The following is a 15,645-nucleotide window of genomic DNA, read 5'->3' on the forward strand; positions in this document are numbered from 1 at the left end:
GTGGGTCTCGTTATCAAAACATGGTTGCGGGAATATCAGTGGCCAAAAAATGATAAATAGATAGTCGTCATTTTACACCTTAAAAAGCATTTATTGGGTCCAATTGCCTTGTGTACTTGATCATATCATTTATCCTAATGGAAATTATAAGTTGGGATTTGCTAGGGAACTTCGCATATGGGCATTTCACGGCCGACGTCTGCATGAGAGAACAACCACCTCATATGAATTAAATGAATAAGACAAAATCTGACAATAAGAGAGATCCCTGAAATGCCTTTCCGCAAAATTCCCTATCAAATCCTTCAAAGTTGGGCCAACTGTTTAAGAGAATAGTAGAACACCTATTCATGGAAAGTCTTCTCCTTTCCATTACTTCATTGGAAAAGTATTTTGACTGGTTTGTTCAACAAATGTGAGAAAATGAGAACTTTTTTGGGAAAACATATTTATCCTATTTAGATAGGGATTTGCTAGCGTCCATCTCGTAGAGTCCACTGTAGATGGACATTATGAGATGGTCGCTAGCAGACCAGCCACACAGGCTCACTTTACAGCAGCTTCTGTCTTCATTCATGAGGTGGCTAATCTAACATGCAACAGACCATCTGCGATGGACGCTGGCAAATCCAATTTTTAAAAGTGTTATAAGCAGTCATATTTAGCTTCAAAATATTCTCTTGAGGGATACTGATATTGGCACTAACATGTTTTGATAATTGCACTAACTCATCATGTCTTTTATTATTTAGACAGCTGTCAAAAGTTATTACAGTCCCTAAAAGCTCTCAAAAGCCAATTAAAAACAAAAGACAAGCTGACCTTGTGCTATCATCAAACCATCGTAGTGCCATTATCAATACAATTTTTAGATCCATACATAGCGACTTAAAGAGTGATTATGTATTCGCACCTCCTACAGGATAATTCGCACACCTCTTAACGTGGATTGACGTCAAAAAGGGTTAAAGTCTGCCCACGATTGACTTTTAAAGTGGTGCGTATTATCTTAGGGGGGTGCGAATTTATATCTTCCTAAATAAATTGCCAGGCCTTGTTACCATTTGTCCGTACCCAAGAATCTCTCCCTCATTGGACTGAGCTCCTAAGTCCAAAACTCCTAATCAATGAGAAGAGTGTCATTATCAAAATAGGTAGTGCGGCTCCCATAGTCCCATTTCAACTAAAAACCATTATAAATTTATAATCCCACGAATGACATTTGGCAGCATAACAAACAAAGTTCCTAATCATCATCATCTCGAACCCAATAACAAACATACAAAAAAAAAATCCCCCATTAAATATTAAGAAAATAATTTCTCAATTCCTATATTACCCCTCCTTCCATCTCTCTCTCCCTCGCCGACAAAGAATCCGGTAACTGTCGCCGCCCTGCGCACGATAAAACCGTGCGCCACCTCTCCCTCTACTTTTCCGCCCAAAACCATGACTGATCGTCCCAAAACAAGAAAACAAAAACCCTTCTCTTTCAACCAAACCCTAACCCTAGCTTCCAAAATGGCACGAAAATCCTTCCTCAAACCCACTCTCTTCACAATCTTCTCCCTCTTAGCATTCTACATCTTCTTCACCTCATTCCTCTCTTCTCAAAACCCTAATTTCAATCTCAGCTCAAATCCCCTCATCGATTCCAAATCCTTCAATTCTAATCCTCCGAAATCCAAGATCTATATGTATGATCTCCCCAGAAAATTCACGTACGGCGTGATCGAGAGCTATCTAAAAGCTAGGAATTCTCTCGATTTGAACGGTCACGATTCGAATCTGAAATATCCAGGGAATCAGCATTCCGCTGAGTGGTGGCTTTTTTCCGATCTGATTCGGATGGATCGGTATGATTCTCCGGTAATTAGGGTTTTTGATCCGGACGAGGCGGATCTGTTCTACGTTCCGTTTTTTTCGTCTTTGAGTCTCGTGGTGATTCCGGTTAGGGCAGTGGGATCGGATAATTTAGGGTTTTATAGTGATGAGGAGATGCAGGAGGATTTGATTAAGTGGTTGGAAGGGCAGGTTTATTGGAAGAGGAATTTGGGGAGGGATCATGTTTTTATATGTCAGGATCCGAATGCGCTTTTTAGGGTTATAGATCGGGTGAAGAATGGAGTGCTTTTGGTGTCGGATTTTGGGAGGTTGAGAGGGGATCAGGCTTCGTTGGTGAAGGATGTGATTTTGCCGTATTCGCATAGGATTAATTCGTTTAATGGGGAGGTTGGGGTTGAAGAGAGGAAATCATTGTTGTTTTTCATGGGGAATCGGTATCGAAAAGAGGTAACTTTCTCTATGTTGTTTCATTTTTATGTGCAATTGCGTAAAGTAATTCATTTCTGAGAAGAACTGTAATCAGGAGCTTGGTTTTATTTTCCATGGTATTTAGATTGAGTCGTAAGATTTGAACAAGAAATTTTATGTTGTTAACAAAAAATTAACAGTTATTCTTGGTAATAAGTGTTAAAAACTCGACACTTATGCTTTTATTAAGATGCCTCAATTTGAAGATCTTCCTGAACACCCTCATGAAATCACCCATTTTAAGCTCTTTGTTTTGTTGGAACTTGGAAGGACACCATTCAAAACCTTAATCTTCTTCCACTTTAAAAAACGATAAAAACATACAGAAAGAACAGAAAGAAAATCGAACAATTCGAGGCTTTCTTTGTGGACTCCAGCTCTCGCTAAAGACTGCCCCCATCTCCTCTTCAAAGTCTCTTTCGAAGGAAATACTATCAAGGTATCAACTCTAGGTCTATACTTGAAATCATTTGCCTATACCTCATGGAAATTAATATTGGCTCCCTACACTTTTTTCAGACTTTCCATTTCTCAAAATTCTCTTAGCGAAGTGCTTCCTCCTTTATGCATTAGCTATGCGACTGAAAGCAATACTGTTTTAGTTGCCCCTTTGAACCATTTTAGCTATTATTCTTGTCTCCATCTTATTTCTTCCCATCCCAATAGCTATTCCAATATCTCTGCTCTTTTCTCTGTTAATACCTGCTTTTTCTTTTTCTGAGTTTACGAGATCTTACACTGATCTATGTTCCATCTCTTAAACTTGCACTTGTTTTTTGGGAAAATTACATTTGCACCCCCTCTAGTTTTTGACACATTCACTTCTACCCTTGTGGTTCTGAACGTGACAACTACACCCCCTGAGGTTTCAAAACGTGACAAGTACACCCCCTCCGTCAACGGTCTGTCAGTTTAACCTGACGGAAAGACTGAAACTAACCATGGTTAATATTTTGAGGACAGAAATACTCTCATTTGTAGAGGGATTAGGGTTACGCTATTTCCCACCGTCGCCGTCGCACGTCCGGCCACTGCCGTCGCCATCTCCGGCCACCGCCGTCACCTCCACCACAGACAATGAAACCCCACCCCATGGCTACATCAAACCCACATTTCAAGAAAAAAACATTGATAAAAACAAAAAAAAAGCTCCAAAATATTAGGGTTTATGTGCAAATCATGATAATGGTGTGAATGAAGACAAATAAAACTCCTAAATCGAGGGCTTATGTTGATAAATAAACAAGGGTTTGAATCAAACCCTAATTTTTAGTTTTCAAGTCTGAAAACCCTAATTTTCAGTTGGGGAAGACGAGGGCATTTTGGTCATTTCCACCTCGCCGTCTGGTCCGTCTAGTTAAAAAAACCCAATGGAACCACAGGGCTTGTAGTTGTCACGTTTAGAACCACAGGCGTAGAAGTGTATGTGTCAGAAACTAGAGGGGGTGGAAATGTAATTTTCCCTTGCTTTTTTTTTCCAAAATGGAAATTTTATTTGAAGATAAAGAGGAACAAAAAATGGGATAGAATTTGTCATCTGGTCAAGGATGGCTAGAAACACCCTCTATAGCAAGAATATCGCCATCTCATTGACTTTTCTATAGCGATGTGAAGATGCATCTATCCCTCCACTTGAGTCTAGAATTTCATCTATAAAATGAGCAATTCTCAATTGGTGTGGTCCACAAATTGTAGCCTGAGCCATGACTATCTTTGAAGAAGCACCTTCCACCCAAAGCTTCACTCCTAATCACTCCAAAAGATATGGAGGCGTATCTACCCTCTACCTGTTCCATGTTCCGTCGCTTTTCTTACAAAGTCTTGGAACCTCTAAACATCAATACTACTTCAACACTAACAATGTTTGTTTTTCTCTCTTCGCACACTATGAACACTCCTTGACATGACATAAGTCTCCAAGACATGTACATTTGAGTGTCTTGATGACAATCTTAAATAAATGTTTGGGAAACAATACAAAGACACGCTTGTGTGAAGGTCATCAGCCCTTGTAATGCTGCCACATGTACCAAGACAGAGGCATGCTTTTTTATTTTCATAAAAATAAAAGGTTTTCTTGTCTTGAAAAATTGACTATTAATGTTTAAATGAACATGTGGTGCAATGGGAAGGGATGTTGAGACATCCCTGACACGAGCGTGTCTTCGTAGCAGCTTTCTACATGTTCGACGTCGACACAATAAAACGAAATGATTAACATCCCTGACTCGACTGTGTCTTCCTAGCCGCTTTCTAAATGTTCTATGTCGACACAATAAAACGAAATGATTATTTCTATTTAATTGTTTATTTGTCAAACCTTTCTTAATTGACATTAATTGGAAGTAATTTGATATGTTCATTTTTTGTATATATTTTCTCTTAGAACTTGTTCTACATTCAGCTTCTCTCTTCTTCTTCTTCTTTTTTAATAGTGTCCCATGCTTTAGAGTCTAGACTTTTAGAGTTAGCTCTGCCTGACATTTTAGGAACACGTGTCCAAGTGAAACTGCCAATCATACATTTTCAAATTTAAATGGGTGAGGCCCACCAGACACCTGGTGATTTGTGCAGTACTGGTATATGGTCTGAAGCTGGCCGAGAAAGTGACGCATTCCTGAAATTTTTTTGTTCTGATCCCTCCATCCGTCACATTGACCCCCGCCCCCATCCCACCCTGCCCTTCCCGCGACATTATGAACTGAAGCTGATGAATATTTGATGCAGTTATTTCTTAATTTTTTTGATAAAACATGTGCAGTTCTTTGAGGATTGGAACTTTAATTAGGGCAAAGCAGTGACTACATGTGTTACTTTCTTTGAGGTTCTATTTACAATTCTGCTGCTGTTTGATCATTGCTGTATGCAGTTATATTTTTCTGTATGAAATTAACCAATAGGGGCGCCCTTGAAGCTGTTTTTTGCTAGGGCGCCCTTCATTCTATCAATTCTCAAGAAAGATATGTAAGTTGAAAATTATTGCAACGCAGGGAGGCAAAGTTCGTGACACACTCTTCAACATACTTGAGAATGAGCCAGATGTTGTTATAAAACATGGAGCGCAATCCAGGGAGAGTAGACGAATGGCAACACAGGGGATGCATTCATCCAAGTTCTGTTTACATCCTGCCGGAGATACACCGTCAGCCTGCCGACTTTTTGATGCTATAGTTAGCTTGTGTGTTCCAGTGATAGTCAGTGACTATATTGAGTTGCCTTTTGAAGATGTAATAGACTACGCAAAATTGGCTATATTTGTAGATACAGTCAGAGCTGTGCAGCCGGGATACTTAATCAAGATGCTGAGGAGAAAAAGTGCAGAGAGAATTCTGCAATATCAACGGGAGCTCAAAGTGGTACATAAAATTTATGCTTTCCTCCCTGTTTTCTTTCTGTGAAACTACCAATTACTCCAAAAGCTTAAGCTGTTGGAGAAGGTGTTATTTTAATCTTTTATACTTAAACACTCCCCCTCATGTGTGGCCCCTCTTTGGCCTACATGTGGCACATGTGGCACCTCTTTTTGGGTTTGACCATTACATGTGGATTTTTAATATCAAGGAGGTTTGAACCCATACAATTTGTTCGGATACCATGTGAAACTACCAATTACTCCAAAAGCTTAGGCTGTTGGAGCCTTGGAGGTGTTATTTTAATCTTTTATACTCTAACACTTTCACTGTCAGATTGTTCATGTTTCTTGTACAACAACATATGGGACTTCGAAACAAGAATATGGGCAAAGGGTGTGACATATGAACCCTAAAAAACTAATCATGCACCTGTATAAACTACAGCTACCTGAATTCTCTTGATAGTAAAATTACTTATTCTGTATTGACCCCCCCACCATAAAAAGCTTTTCCGACCGTTAATTCTTAATTTCGACAACCCCTTGAGTTCTATATGCTGTTTTTGGTGTGTTTTATGAGAATTATAACTTTCAGTCTTTTCCACATTTTGTGTTGTATGTTTGGAGGCTGATGGGCTTCTCTAGTTTTGATTTTTCTGCTTGAACTCTTCTTCTACGACAGCTGTCTTTTCATTTTCAGTTTCATTAAGATTTGAGAGGGTAATCTAAAGAAGTTTTTGAGATTTGAGCGGGTAATCTCAAGAAGTTTTTCATTTCCAGTGATTTGGTTTATGTTAGTTTGCTAAATTTGTATTTGTAATTCAGGTGAAGCGGTACTTTGAGTACGAGGACCCAAATGGAACGGTGAACGAAATCTGGCATCAAGTTTCTTCTAAGCTCCCTCTAATAAAACTGATGATCAATCGAGAAAATCGCCTAGTCCAGAGGGAGGTGACTAATGTGGATTGCTCTTGTCTCTGTTCCAACCTAAGTTTGACTATTGCTACGCTATGAAATGCTCCATGGTATCACAAGGACTCTATCTGGTGCCTGTGAAATCTCAAATTTGAATGCAGAATATTCGGCACACAATGAAGCTGCACGAGCCTTAACTTTATACATCAAACCAGAAGGTGAACTCGCTCTCGCACTGCATTTGGGTCCTTCTCGAAAGGTAATAGAAGAATTCCTTTCACTGAGATGGTGCAGGATACAGATTCTTCACCTTCAAATAAGGCTACTTTCTCGTTTCCCCCATTTTTTCTTTCTTGCAGTTGTTTTCTATCCTTTCGTCATCTTTTTGAAGCTATTTATTTCCCTAATTTTTCACTTAATTTGAGATGGTAATTCCAAGTTTAACAGCTGTATGAGGCCAGATTGTTGTAATTATAATTAATTTCAGTTTGTACATATAGCAGAAATAATTATCCGGGTGGGGATGGATTTCCTGCCCACTATGATTAGAATGTGTGTGGTGAAATTTGCAAATGAAAAAAAGGTAAACATTACAACTGGGAAGTTTTATATTAGGGAAATGATATCTGCGCCAAGTGTTTCAATAAACATGCGCTCCACTTGCTTGTCCTGTAATATTTAAAGGGTTTAAAGAGCTTTTTGAGAACCGTAATATCCTCTGAAATCCCTTTAAATACTACACGACAAACAAGTGGAGCCCTTGTTTATTGAAACACCTTGGCGCAGATATCATTTCCCTTTATATTATTACCATTGATAAGATTTCATAACTTACTGACCAGTGTGGAGCTGCTGTACGATTAGAAGTCAAATTTCGAATGATTCTCCCTTTTCATAAGTGATCTCATCTTCTTCATATGCTTCTTCCTCATAAACATCTATGGCAAGATGAGTTTTCCAAATTTCTTTAGTTCTTGCACGACACATGGTGAATTTATGCACTTTTGTCTGATAAACTTGGATGCAAATGAATCACACAAAATGGTACTAGTGTTGGTTGATGCTCCTTTACCTCTCCAACGATTTTTTGTCGATGAATCAGTGATGCACCTCTATGAACTCAGTGATGCCCCTCTATGACCTCAAGTCGATATTTCGCCTTTGCGATCTATCTGCTTAGCGCGTGATCTATTTGAACGTTATGTGCGATTCCATGCTGGAATCGGCGACGACGTGAGGTTTTGGACTGACCTATGGGTGGGCGAGGAGTCTCCTTTATGCTTTAGATACCCGATCTTGTACAGACTCGCATGCAACCCTGAAGCAAAAATCTCGGATTATTTGGTAAGGGAGGGAGATCTTGGGAGGGGCTTTTGGGACATTCGTTTAAGAAGGGATCTCAAAGAAGCAGAGATCGAGATGTTCGTTGTGATGACTCCCTGTGCTCCTCTTATTTCTCCGGCTCGGTTCCAGATGAAAGAACGTGGGTTCCATATCCTGATGGGTGTTTCTCTGTGAGATCTTTTGTCTCGTCTCTAAATAATCGTAGCAGAAAAGCAAAATGCAGAGCCAAAATATGGAAATCACACGCACCACCACGAGTTTTGGGTTTCGCTTGGACGGTAGTTTGCAAGAGCAACAACACTTGAGATCAACTTAAAAAAAGGAAATTGCAAATGCCGAGCTGTTTTGTGCTTTGTAAAAAGGCGGAGGAAAGTATTAATCATCTATTACTCCATTGCTCTTTCTCATATCGCATCTGGACAATCACCTTGAGGGCCTTTGGTATGATGTGGGCTTTTTAAAAGGGTATCCGGTCCGTATTACTAAATTGGAATGTTGGACCTTTCGGCTACACAGGTAAAGCGCTATGGAATCTTGTCCCATATGCTGTGATATGGAACATATGGAAGGAGATGAATAGCCAGATATTCGAGGAAAAGGCAAGAAATGCAAAGTGGGTAGCTCTACAAATCAAGATTGATCTAATTTTGTTGATTAAAGCCAAGGGGGTTTGCATTACTGTATGGGGGAGATATTGAGAAATTGGAAGGAAGTTATTTGGGAGCGAAAGATCAAGGAAAAGATAACACCTAAGTGGATACCCCCACCAGAAGGATGTTTCAAGCTCAATTTTGATGGGAGCTCAATTGGAAATCCAGGGAAAACTGGCATTGTTGGAGTGATTCGAGATTCCAAGGAGAGGACTTTGATGTTCTATTCGGGACCGGTTGGCACATGTGATGCAAACGAAGTGCTTCTCTTCGGATTACAGTGGTTTGCCAAGAATAAGCTTGGTCCGCTCATAATTGAGGGGGATTCGTCGAACACTATTAGTTGGGCCTTAGGCAAGTCTGGAGGATCATGGCAGCCTCATCACCTAATCTCTGAAATTACGGACATGGTATCTGTAATCAAACCTTCCATGGAACACCGTAGGAGGTCGGCCAATGAGATGACAGACCATCTAGCCAAAGACGGTGTCACGCTGGAATCCATGTCAGTTTATACCGCCCCTGACATTGAGGATATTATGGATTGTAACAGGGTGTAACTTTGTGTCCTTGGTAATTACGGGGACTTCTTGTCCCCAGCCCGGTAATATTAACAAAGTCATATTTCAAAAAAATCACCTTTTCCATGGCCTACACTGCCTCCTCTACCACTTATAAAGGCCCTAAAAGTTGTTTGAGATTGTTATGCTCAACCTTCTTCCCAAGAACCGGTACTTGAGAAACAATGCAACATTAATAGAATTCCATGGCATTTGATGTACCAACTCAAAATAGCTGGTTTTCTCGAAGATTTTTTTGGTATGTAAGCTGGATCAAACCTGAGACATAAAGGTTGAGAAAGAAAGCCTTAACCATTGAGCTACAGGACCAAACCATTCTTTAACCATGCCAAGTAGTTGATGTCATTGATGCTCGATTATGCTCTACTCATTGGCAAAGTTGCCAATCAACAATTGCAATGTTTAAAACTTCTCTTGGCTCACATAGTCGGTTTGATGGATTATTTTCTCATTTCCGCGTACAAAAATTACGCAATTAAATAATGGGAAGTGATATATTCTCCATTTTCTTACTTGGGACAGCCCCCTCTAGTGTAAATGAGTAGTCATAAATACACTAGAGGAGGGCTATCCCAAGTAAAAATAAGAGGCGAATATATCATTTTCCTTAAATAAGCTTAGATACCAACTAATGTAAATTAGTATCAAAGAAAAAGAAAAGAAAAATACCTCAAGTGATGAATTAAAAAATCAAATGCATAAAAAAGGAAATAGGATATACCCTAATATTCTCAATAGAAAACAAAGTCATTATAAAAAAGGTCCCATTTTTATCACGAGATTTGCTAGCGTCCATTGCAGAAGGCATTTCACAGATGTTCTGTTGCATTTCAGCATAGCCACCTCATTAATGAAGACAAAATCTGCTGAAAAGTGAGCCTGTGTGGCTACGCTGATTCCGCTAATAAAGATAATGAATATTAGCTCTAATGACCCCTTCAACATGAATTTTCATGCAAATAAAGAGAATAAAATCACAAATAATTTATTTAAATAAAATAACAAAACTACCAGAATTTATAGCCACTAACAAACACATCCATGACTAGCTACCAAAATCACATCAACTTTGACCCGTTTCACATTAAATTTGAACCATATGTTGTCGCTAAGTTTCGCTTCTGGGGCTCACCATAGTCATCCAAAGTCCATATTTTGAAATTGTCCACAGAAATTAACTCATATTTCTTCATACCTTGATCTTTACTCTACTTTCTGAGTTTCTTTGACCCAAAGGATATTGCATTTCAAAACGTCGTGGCAAGTGTTTGTTGCTTCAAATTCAAGTTGTGCCTAAGGGGTGCTGCAACTTGGGTAAGGCTCAACCCGAACCTGACGGGTTCAACCTGATTTTGGCCCATTTTGGGTTAGCGTTGGGAAAAGCCAACCCAATTTAATTTCGGGTTGGGTTAGGGTTGAGGCCTAGGCAATCCGACCTAACCTGAACTCTAACCTCCATCCTCTAATTTTATCATGATTTTCTTCGGAATATGTTTTTTATTGTATTTCCTTTTGTTTTGCCTTAGGTGAACCAAAACCCAATCAGCCCAACCCAACCTGATTTTGGGTAAGATGGGTTGGGTTAGGGTTGAGAGATTTAGATGCAGGTTGGGTTAGGGTTGACCAGGTTGAGACTCGGGTTAGTGTTGAGGGAATGCTTGCTCGGTGTTGGGAGACGACTCATGTTGCACCCCTAGTTGTGCTTTGATAGGAGAGATCCCATCATCTTTGAAGGCCAACAATTATGTTTCTTGGGAAAAAAAATCATATGAAACCTGCTCTTGTTAGGCTTTAAGATCTTTCTTTATTAGCCTAATACTAGCAAGAATCAAACGTTTTAGGTGGTAAATGACAAGATCAATGGCCCCGATCATCATACATTTGTGCCACATTTACAATTAGAAGGAGAGTGGCCAACCAAAACAAATGAGTGTTTGTGGTAAAAATTCATATTTTGACGCGAAAACTTGGAGGAAGAAAACGGTCTTATCACAACCCATATTGCTTATGGGGTACATTGACATAGACCGTCCATGAAGTTGATTGATCGGACATAAAAAAAATGGGTGCCAACCAGATGGACGGTCCAGATCATAAGAATCCAGTAGCTCACGTTTATAGTGTAGATTGTTAGCCGAATCCATCCACACTGGGTGAGATGGCAAATCTTTCTCTGCATCTCCCTCCCAATGTAATGAAATTATCTCTTCGAGGACGTGCTACAATGGCTTCCACCAATGGTCCACTCTCTCTCTTCTTCTCTCTACTTTCTTATTGCTCTGGAGATATTTTGATGATAGCCTATATGCTTCTGTTAGTTTTAGTTAAAAAAAAACAAAAACCCAACATCTATATTTGTGTCTACAAATCAGTATACTCTAAAATTTTATTTAGTTTTGGTGGAATTTCCAGTCCCAAATGATTGGTTTTTGTTTATCTCAAGCATTTCTGAATAGTGTTGGCGTTTAACAAATAGAACCCTTTTTTTTTTTGAAATGGCAAGATGAATTCATTAAAAAGGAAGGGGACAAAGGAAGGGGACCGAGGTGGGCCTCAACCAAAATTACAAGAAAATAAAACAACAATAACAAGAAGAACCCTAGTCTGTCTTTTTTCTTCCCAACTCTATTTTACTTTAGAATTTATTGGGTTGTCTCCAAATTCCTATAATTTATTTGTTTCTAGTGTTTCTTTAAGCAAACCCACTTGGTAGATTGGATAATTTTAATTGAAAGTTGATGGGGTTTTTGTTAATTTTAGGGGCTCCTTTCTACAAAACTAAATCTGGGGGACCTGTGATTCTTGAAATTCCACTGGATAAGATAAGGAGACCATTGACTCGTACGAGGGCCAATGATCCGGTCAAGGTTAAGGAGCTCATGGAGAGTATTCGAGAAATTGGGCTTCAAGAACCTGTAAGTGGGTCTGCAGATTCGTTTGAATTCGATATTTTAGGCTTGTGTGTTTATGGTGTTGATTTCTTAAATTGGGTTTTTATATTTCTGTTACGTGCCTAATTGGCCGTGACACAAATAAACAAGCAGAAAATAGAAAAAGAGGTTGATTCGAGGCAACCGGACCTCCTAATGGCTCGATTCGAGAGGAACCATGACTCTCCAAGAACAAAGTTTCCTTTGTGTTGTAAAATTCTATTCCTCCCATTTCATTGAATTACCACTACATAAGTACAATCAAGATGGGGTGCCACATCACAAGCCTATTTACCAACTAACAAGACACATCACAAATAACTAACCCCCACAAACCTTAACTACATAACCATAACTACATTCTAACTACTCACATACACCACAATAGCACGTATCAATATCTCTCCACGATTTGTACTTGGATAGCAATGCGGTGCTTAATTGAATTCATATCCTTTTGAAAGTAGATACAAACTTTTTAAAAAACATAGATAAGAGGGGACGCTGAAACAAGGGAAGAAGTGCTCGCAAAAACAAAACTTAAGCAGTCAAGGACATCAAAGCCTAATTCCCCAATTATTTCCCCAAACAAATCTCAATATTCTCATAAACAGTCACATGAACTTCAAATGCAAATTGCAGATGTAGAACACATTGATCACATTAATTTTAGAGCAAAATCACTGAAAAATTCGTTGCAATATTCACTCTATGAAGCAGGAAATACATTAGAGATCAGAAAACTCTCCGTGTTAGAACCACTTCGCGCTAGTTCACTGGCCATTCTATTTACTAGCCGAGGAATGAGAGTGATATTGGAATCCAATTTCGCTGAGATTTCTATGATTTGCAAGATCAATTTGGTGAATCTCTGATATCTCTGCTTTTCCCTGGTGCCCAAGAGATGACGTTGACCGAGTCTACCTCAACTCACAACTGACCCCTATATTGGGAATTGAGGGTAGTTTTCAATCCTTAAGAACCTTGAATTCAGCTTCATTAGAATCAGCAATTCCAATTGGGCCAGAGTAGGCCTTAAGAACATCTCACTCCTCATTCCCAATTACTTCTCTGATGCCCAGCGACCCTAGATTTCCTTTGAGCTTCCGTCAAAGTTTAATTTCAGCTAATCAGGATAAACAGGCTTCCAATCCACCAACTTCTTAGTTGGGACAGATCTATTTTAAGCCAAACTTTTCCAGTTTCATCTGGCATAAAAAATATCCGTGTGGAATTATAAGCCTTAGACCAACCATTCAAACAAAAAAATCCTTAGACCAGAGAGTGTTGAGGATTTTAATGCTGATTATGAGGGAGCCAGTGTTGGAACATTTCCCTTCAAAGATCCTTAAAAGATGCTCCTTCAAAAATACTCCACATGGCTGCAAAAGGGACCATAAGGATCCAAACATGGGTACTCCATTGTTTTTTTTCTCTTTTGTATATCTTATGTCTAAACAAGTGGGAAGCTATTGGTAGTGCAATAGAGCTTTACAAGTATTCTTCTTATAGCATTTGTGCCTTTTTTGAGACTTCTGATCCCTGGGTGTTATGGGTTCTTAGTAGTTTATTTCCATTGAATTTTGCTGCACAACTTCTGCACCCACTCTGCCATCATGTTATTTTTGAGTAACTTAGGACTCTCAATTGGCTACTAAACATAGAAAGAGTAAATGCATGCACATGAAATAGCACACAATGTGCCTTATAATTTTTTCTAAAACTCAAAAAATCAAATGCATATGATAATTTAACTTGGGTCTGAACTTCTCTTCTGTTACTTGTAAGGATGTGGAATGCTCTGGAACATAATTTTGAATAAGCCAAAAGTCAGGGCAAGGTAAATTTGAAAAAAAGAGTAAATTTAACATGTAGACTCTTTTTGTCTCTATCAACAAACTTCAAATTTCTTGAAATTGACTACAGCTTGCAGTTATTATGATCCACCCCAGCTTCTTGTACTCACAGATCTTCAAATGTTCTCAGCTTATTTTCTTCACAATATCTCCAATTATCTATGATCATGTTCTCAGTTTATTCTGCATTCATGATATAGAAATGTCTTATGGCTAATAATTCTCATTTTCTTCGGGATCCATTTATTTCGTGATAAGATGGTCGATTAAATAGTTGAATGTTCTAGGTACTCACTGACTCTCTTGCCATACCAAAAACCAAATGTGACTGAGACTTAAGGGCACAAACATGCTAATTTCATGCCAGTGATCTTGTTTAGGATAGTTACATATTAGAAGTTTAGAACTGCAATATAACTGAATGTATATTACATTATACGAACAAGTTGTCAGTTATTTCTCTCTGTTTGTGTATGATTTCATATTGTAATCTGTGCCTTGTAAATAGCTTTCATAATAAACTTTTGTTCGTAATCCAATATATTTTTGATATTTTCATATGCATAATCAGGTTTCTATATCTGATTACCTTGCAGATTGATGTGCTTGAGGTTGATGGAGTTTACTACGGTGTGTGATAATCTGAACTGCACTTGACACTAGTCCCTGTTCGTTTAAGATTATAACAACTGATTGTGACTTCAAAACCAATTATTGAACTTGAAATTGCATTTAATTTTGAGTCCAATAATTGGTTTTTGACTCAAACTCAGTTGTCATAATCTCAAACAAACAGGGCCTAAATCTCAAAGTTCCGTAGATAAACGATTTTGTTTTTGTCCTCACAAGTGTCTTGATTTCTTTAAGATCCCTATTCCTTTATTTATTCCCTCTCAACAGGTTTCTCTGGTTGCCATCGGTTCGAGGCTCACCAGCACCTTGAACTTCCAACCATCCGTTGTAAAGTTCGTCGTGGAACAAAGGAAACTTTGAGGTTAGCTGCATGTTTGGCAACGTACTTTGCATCCTTGAATCCCATTTTTCTGGACTCTAAAATTCAGTGTTTGATTCTGTCTTTCAGGCACCACATGCGATGAGTTCAATTAGATCATGTTGATTCTGCTATCTAGATTGCCCATACGTCTCTTTTAAACCCTTCCTAGCTAATATTTCTTTACTGTTTGTATCCTGGTATATTATTTTCCGTTTAGTAATCTCTTTACAGTTGTCTTATCTGTCAGAATCTGTTTCATGACCATTGTTTTGCTTAAGTATCTTGGATCATTTGGTCTGTCTTCTAATGAGTTTGATACAATGGCACCGATATTATTAGCTGACCCATTCATTTGTTGGGCCCTGACATAGATGAGCTTTGCCCCAAAAATCTTATCCATCCTCCAATCTGTGGTGGTTTCTATGTTGTGCCATCCATGTTAAACTTCTACATTTCGGGGGATTAGGATATCTTTGTAGGGCCAAACAAATGAAAAGTTTAGATCACCCAATATTGTGGGCCCCATTGTTTCAGAAAAGTGATTGTTTCACAATCAACCCAGAGACTGTCTTCCCTATCGCCCACCCAATGCTTACTATCCAGTTTGGTTCGTCAGGAGCGAAGAGTTCGGTGATATGCAAGAGTGACTTTCCTCGGAAAAGAACACCACCGAGCGGATTCTGTTCCCTTTAAAGGGCTGGCATTAAGAT

At 38.8% G+C, this 15,645-nt stretch overlaps 2 protein-coding genes across 2 annotated transcripts; both read left to right on the forward strand.

The window, feature by feature from the left end:
* The first annotated feature begins 1,262 nt into the window (after positions 1-1,262).
* LOC143854264 (putative arabinosyltransferase ARAD1) lies at positions 1,263-7,131 on the forward strand. The gene is made up of 3 exons (XM_077364141.1): positions 1,263-2,292; positions 5,304-5,669; positions 6,491-7,131. Exons 1-3 carry the CDS (start codon positions 1,450-1,452, stop codon positions 6,677-6,679), a joined length of 1,398 nt encoding a protein of 465 aa, XP_077220256.1. The 5' UTR covers positions 1,263-1,449; the 3' UTR covers positions 6,680-7,131.
* Positions 7,132-11,235: 4,104 nt separating this feature from the next.
* On the forward strand, positions 11,236-15,236 carry SRX (sulfiredoxin). The gene is made up of 5 exons (XM_077365084.1): positions 11,236-11,395; positions 11,916-12,070; positions 14,538-14,571; positions 14,842-14,935; positions 15,023-15,236. The coding sequence occupies exons 1-5, from the start codon at positions 11,314-11,316 to the stop codon at positions 15,036-15,038; spliced, it is 381 nt and encodes a 126-aa protein (XP_077221199.1). The 5' UTR covers positions 11,236-11,313; the 3' UTR covers positions 15,039-15,236.
* The last annotated feature ends 409 nt before the right edge of the window (positions 15,237-15,645 follow it).

This window comes from Tasmannia lanceolata, unplaced genomic scaffold, assembly GCF_043159265.1.
Source record: "Tasmannia lanceolata isolate RefF3 unplaced genomic scaffold, GAP_Taslan_0.1 ptg000020l, whole genome shotgun sequence".
NCBI lineage: Eukaryota > Viridiplantae > Streptophyta > Magnoliopsida > Canellales > Winteraceae > Tasmannia > Tasmannia lanceolata.